The sequence below is a fragment of the Arachis hypogaea genome, chromosome 1 (assembly GCF_003086295.3).
Source record: "Arachis hypogaea cultivar Tifrunner chromosome 1, arahy.Tifrunner.gnm2.J5K5, whole genome shotgun sequence".
Taxonomy (NCBI): domain Eukaryota; kingdom Viridiplantae; phylum Streptophyta; class Magnoliopsida; order Fabales; family Fabaceae; genus Arachis; species Arachis hypogaea.
This window is the reverse complement of record NC_092036.1, coordinates 31,253,632-31,259,604: the sequence shown is the minus strand read 5'-3', so window position 1 is coordinate 31,259,604 and position 5,973 is coordinate 31,253,632. Positions and strand designations below refer to the sequence as shown.

Below are 5,973 nucleotides of genomic sequence, written 5' to 3'. Positions count from 1 at the left end.
GTACAACATTTAATTTCAATGACTAAAATGAGTCACTTAATGTAAAGTGAGAGATTAATTTGGTGCATCTACAGTGATGACATAGCGAATGATACGTAGATAATACGATTGCGACACATGGTACAAACTGACATATGGCTAAATAGCATTGTGATACGGGTAAATTTTAGCCTGTACCTATCTAGATCAAGCTCTCAGGATGCTCCTTACTTTTTGTCATGGTGTTGGCTCCAGAATTAAACACGTGTATTGTACATTGACAGGCTGTTTGAATGAAGTATTATTTCTAACCTCCAGACAAGTAAAACCGGTTTTATAATAATTACAATTCTACCTGAACACTTTGGGTGAAAATATAATAATTATATGTACGGGTAGAAATTTATAAATATTTGTTTTCTTGTGAATTGGCCTTTCTTTGTCTTGATAATTCTGATTTGGGCATTTTTGTAGTTGGAGTGGCAGATTTTTTTTTTTTTTGGTTTATAACTGGTAAGAGGTACTTATTTTATTTGTCAATTTAGACTTTGAAATAAAATTTGATATTAGAATTGATCCAAAACTGAGTCTGTCTGAAATAAATGGCAATTTATTTTTGACAAAAAAAAGGCACTATGAAATTTGTTTTAATTTTATTTAGATATTAATAAGAGTTAATTAAAAAATGATTAAAACAGAAGAAAATTTATGTTTAGATTAGGTCAAATTAATGTTATTTATTCCAACATTACAAGAGAAATTATGTAATTGTGCAAATTATATTGAAGGTGTCACAAATTTAAAATAGTTATTTAATCAAAGTAACAATTTATTTATAAATACTATTTTATCGCTGCAGGGCAGTCCGTTGCCAATATGAAGAACCTCCAGTCCAAGAAATAGCCCCAATACAGAGAACCTTACATTAGTTCCATTGAAAATTTGAAGTAGAGCTTTTGAAATATGGAGGACAATGTTATTTTATATTATATAACTATCTTAAATATAATAATTTGTTTTCAATTCATTTCTAATTAGATCAATTTTTAAAATATATTTTTTTTCAAATATAATTTATCTTAAACTATAGTAAAAAATTTTTTGAGAAAAATATTAAATGACCAACATTTTTAGTTAAAGGAAAAGAGAATTGGCTAGGATTAGCATATGTAAGACAAATGAAAAAAAAAATTGTTGAGCACCCTATTCTAATAAAAAAAGGTTTAATTATTCTGTTGGTCTCTATAATTTTGTGAAATTTTTAATTAGGTTCGTATACTTTTTTTCTTTTTAATTGGGTCCCTGCACCAATTTTTTTTTTCAATTAGGTTCCTCTTGGTGGTAATTGGCTTAATTGTATAGGGATCCAACTAAAAAAAAATTAGTGCAGAGACTCAAATAAAAGAAAAAAAAAGTGTAGGAACTCAATTGAAAAAAAATTGATGCAGGAATCTGATTAAAAGAAAAAAAGGTTTAGGGATCTAATTGAAAATTTTGCAAAACTATAAAAACCAACACAGTTATTAAACCTAAAAAAAAGTTTGTTTTTAAGTATGAAACTCATATCTTCTAAATTATTAACATAAAATTTCACATTAATTCAATTTAAAATAAATTAGTCAATTACATTTTTAATTTAAAAAATTGCACAAATAACTTATATGATAGATATATACTTACAATTCAAACAGCTAAATTTTAAAATGTCATTATTTAAAGAATTTAATTTTAATGCACTATAAATATAAATAAGTGTAAAATCATTTTACATGTGCATCTAATTATATAACGCCATTTTAACAAAAATAATTATCTTCCAAGAATTATTAATGTCATTGCCTTCCTGACGGAACTCATCTGAATGTCCCCCAACCCATTCAAAATCATCTCCGTCGCTCACTTCATTCTCCTCAAACACTCTTTTTTCCTAAAATGATGCATATATCGAATCGTCACAGTACATGTCCAGATCTTTCTCTAATAATACATACAAACATAACATAAAAACCATGAAATAAGTGTACTCCTGCTTATCCTTGAACAACACTGCTTTAATTCAATGTACAATGTATAACTCCATACAGAAATTTAAATAGAACGAAATGCTGACCACCAGCTACCGATCATGGAAACTACCGCAGATATCAAAGTATTTTATGCAACTTTGCCGCAATCAAACTCTTAAACCGAATACTTTTTCAATTTGGGGATTTGAATTTTAGAGAAAAAAAGCCGCTTTCAGACAATAAGATGATACATTTTTTTTTTGTCATTCAATTTTTCTCTAGTAAAAGTGTAAAACTTCTCAGATTTTCTTATTTTGGTCTTCAACTTTTCACATTTTTTTTACTTGAACTTTCCATGTTTAAATGTTTTTGTCCTCTACTAGACACAATAAATAATACTTGCGGGTAACTATAACAAAAAAAATGGGCCGAAGATATTATGACATTGGACGGGCCGGCCCAATATTTGTTGCACCCACAAACAATTTTCAAATAAACAGGGTTTACTTTTGTAAATAATAAAATTTATGTGGGAGCAACCAAATTTCATAATAAACCAAGAAACCTATGACTCTTCCCGACAAAAAATAAGAGGCGTCGTGAGAGCCTAATCTGGACAGGCACAGGCTAAAACTGACCAATTTAACCTACTGTCTCATTTACTAATAGCAGATAAGAGTGTTCATTGGTTTGGACAAACCCATGAAAAATCTATGCAGTTTATCTAATACCAAAAAATTACTTTCACTATATGTTATCATATCTAAAATGCAAGTTCGATTATTATCTGCTACGAGTTAGATCGTTATCTGATAAGAGTGTTGGATTTTTGTAGTTAATTAATATTTATGTCAGTAAAGTCATTAATATAATTACTAAAGATTTTAATTTATACTTTAGTGTTAAGTTTTATTGGTCCCTAAAATTAATATTGTATATTAAAATTATCTTTAAAATTTTAGTTACATTAATTACGTCTTTAAAATTAGTAAAAATATATTACATTAATCTTTTCTATTAACAGCATGTTAAAGTGACTTGATGACATGTATAGGCATTAGTGATACATGTTATTTTATAATTTGACCAGTATAATGATATGATAATAGTTTTAATAATGACATGTAACATTCTGATGTAAATGAGTATGTCACGTGTCATAATACTATTTAATTATGTGTTATCTTATGCTTGAAGATAAACGAGATTCGAGATCATAGTGAGAGTCTTTGAAGTGTCTTCACATTAGCTTTAAAATGGCAATTAAAAGTATTTATAAGAGATTTTGATACATAAATAAACAAGAATTTAAGTTAATGTATGTGAGAATTGAGTTGAAAAATACCTGAATTTGTTGAGATATTTATAAAAAAATGATAATTTAATCATTTGAATTGATAATCTTATCTAAAATGAATCAATGAGTTATATCTCAAATGACATAGTCTCCCCATATTCATTTAAGAGGTTGTGAGTTCGAGTTTCCTATTTTTGATAAAAAAAAAATCTTATCTAAAATGAGTATGTAAGTTCTTTTTTTATTGCATGGAAAAAGTTAACAAATTATCTGATGTCCATAGTTATCAGGATTAAATTATTATGAAAAAATTGTACGATTAAAATTAATATTTTAAAAATATTTATCAAAAGCATTTGTATTTAAAAAAATATGTGAAAAATATAATAAAATTAGTATAATTAAAGATATTGAGAATTTAGAATTCATTAAAAAAAATTAAGTGTAAAATTAATTCTTAAAAGATAAGATATTTTTTAAATTTATTTTTAAATTTTTTTTTCAATCAAATTGGTATTTATTTTTATTTAAATTTTTTCGACCAATATTTTTTCAATTCCTAAAACAAACCGACACAAATAATATTATGCCATGTGGTACATTTATCTACATCAACATATTATGTATCACTGTCTAACTCATTATCTTATAATTATATGTGGCCAACTCATAAAGTAATATATATTACTAAATAATTATGTTACTGAGTCATATCAATTCGCTCTTAATAAAAAATAAATCACAAATTAATATAATATATTTTTCTCAGTTTCACAAATATAATTAATGTAATTAAAATCTTAAAAATAATTTTAATACACAGTATACAAATATTTTAAGAATTAACTCGTATTTTACTGATATTATTTACTATTATCGACTGACACCGACATTGGTAAATATAATTGAATCTTTTTTCGTTGAGATTTTGGCCTATACGGACTTCTACAGAAGTCTTGACTATCAATTAAATTGGTACGGGTTCATGTAACTTATATATTTCTATAGTTTGTGATATTTTTTTTGTGTGTGTATATAATACTTTTGTTAAATGTTTCTTTTATACCAATAATAAATAAATGTATGTGAAGTCTCTTAATTTAATGTATCGATCAGAGATTGTCGAAAATATCGTAAATTCCAAACAGATGTAGTGCTCTTTTATTAGTCTGTTGTTAAAATTACCAAGCAAAAATTTATTTATTTATTTCACTTTAATTTTGAAATTTAAAAACTAATGATTTAGTTGTGAAATTGAAAAATGTAATTCATTTTTGTTTGTCTATGAGTCTTTGTTTATAAGGTGATTAAGATTAATCTTAAAAATATGACATATATCAACAACAAAGTCTATGCTCTACCACATACAAAATATGATATGAAATTAAATAAAATAAATATAATAAGAGTGCTAAATATAATTAAATAACATGTGCAAAACTGAATATGTGGAACCAGCTTACCAAGCCCAGGTGGGCAGATGTACTGAAAGCAATGAAATAAGACACGTGTCTATAACCACACGAAATAAGGACACGTGTGCAATAAGTTCTTTCCTCCTCTGACACGTAGATCATCCAATCACATAACTTTAAAAGCACTAATGTATAATGTATGAATTACATGCATGTTTGAGTTCCCCTACTACTAAGGAAGTCAAATTCGTTCTATATAAAGAACAGGCCCTAACAATTGGATACAATCAAGTTGCATAGCGCAATTCTTCGATTTCAATTTCACAAACCGCTTTTGGTGCTTCCGTCTTCATCTCGTTGATTACACATTTAAGTTGTTACTTTATATTATAAGCTAAGTATTAGATCAATTAGATATGGTTGGAATAGGGGTTCCAATATGTGTACAATGTGGTGACACTGGCAACCCTTGCCGGTGCAAGGTGGTGGGCCCAACGGTGGGGTTCCTGGCGTTTGCTGCGGCGGCGGTAGTGGAGTGGCCGGTGGGTGCTCTGATCTATTGTTTCCGCCACATGAAGGGCCGCAAAATCATGGCTCATCCTGCCACCGTGGTCTATCCTTCAGTCACTAATGCTATTCCAATTTAAGTTGACACTTCTTACACTTTTTCCCTCCTTCACTTTTATGTCTCATGTATAATATGAATAAAATCATGAATCTATATTGTTTTTCTTTTTCTCCGATAAAAATATCGGATAGGATGTTATCTTAGCTTAATTTCGTCTGCTAATTTTCTTTCCTTAGTTTATTAACCTTTTGAATTAATTTGTGAAATAGAAATTAGTGCTATGTATAAGCTTAAGTTTAATTAACAGAACGAGTATGCTCGCTTAGATATGCTATACTTGTATGATTAAGCTTGTAGTAATGGCTGTTGACCAATAAAAAATTGTTCATATTCTGTACTATAGTAAATAGTACTCATAAGTAATAGAGGTTTCTTCGTTTTTTTTTTTTGGATAGTAGTGTATTTCCAGCAAAGCAGGGGAAAGTACATAAACATGGTGGTTAAGCAGAACTACAAGTATAAAAGTATGAGTAAACAACACTTATTCTATGACATCCATCATTATATATATTATACCCCAAAACCGCACATACCAACAAACTACTAAAGTTTTTGGCTTTTAAACATAGTTGATCGAACCGGACCGGTGATCGGTTACTGGTTTATTGGTTCAACCGATAAATTACTGGTTGAACCGATAAAACTGGT

The 5,973-nt window shown here is 28.0% G+C and overlaps 1 protein-coding gene across 1 annotated transcript; it reads left to right on the top strand.

Annotated features, from left to right (window-relative positions):
* The first annotated feature begins 4,917 nt into the window (after window positions 1-4,917).
* On the top strand, window positions 4,918-5,672 carry LOC112769421 (uncharacterized). The gene has a single exon (XM_025814174.3). It carries the CDS (start codon window positions 5,114-5,116, stop codon window positions 5,342-5,344), a length of 231 nt encoding a protein of 76 aa, XP_025669959.1. The 5' UTR covers window positions 4,918-5,113; the 3' UTR covers window positions 5,345-5,672.
* The last annotated feature ends 301 nt before the right edge of the window (window positions 5,673-5,973 follow it).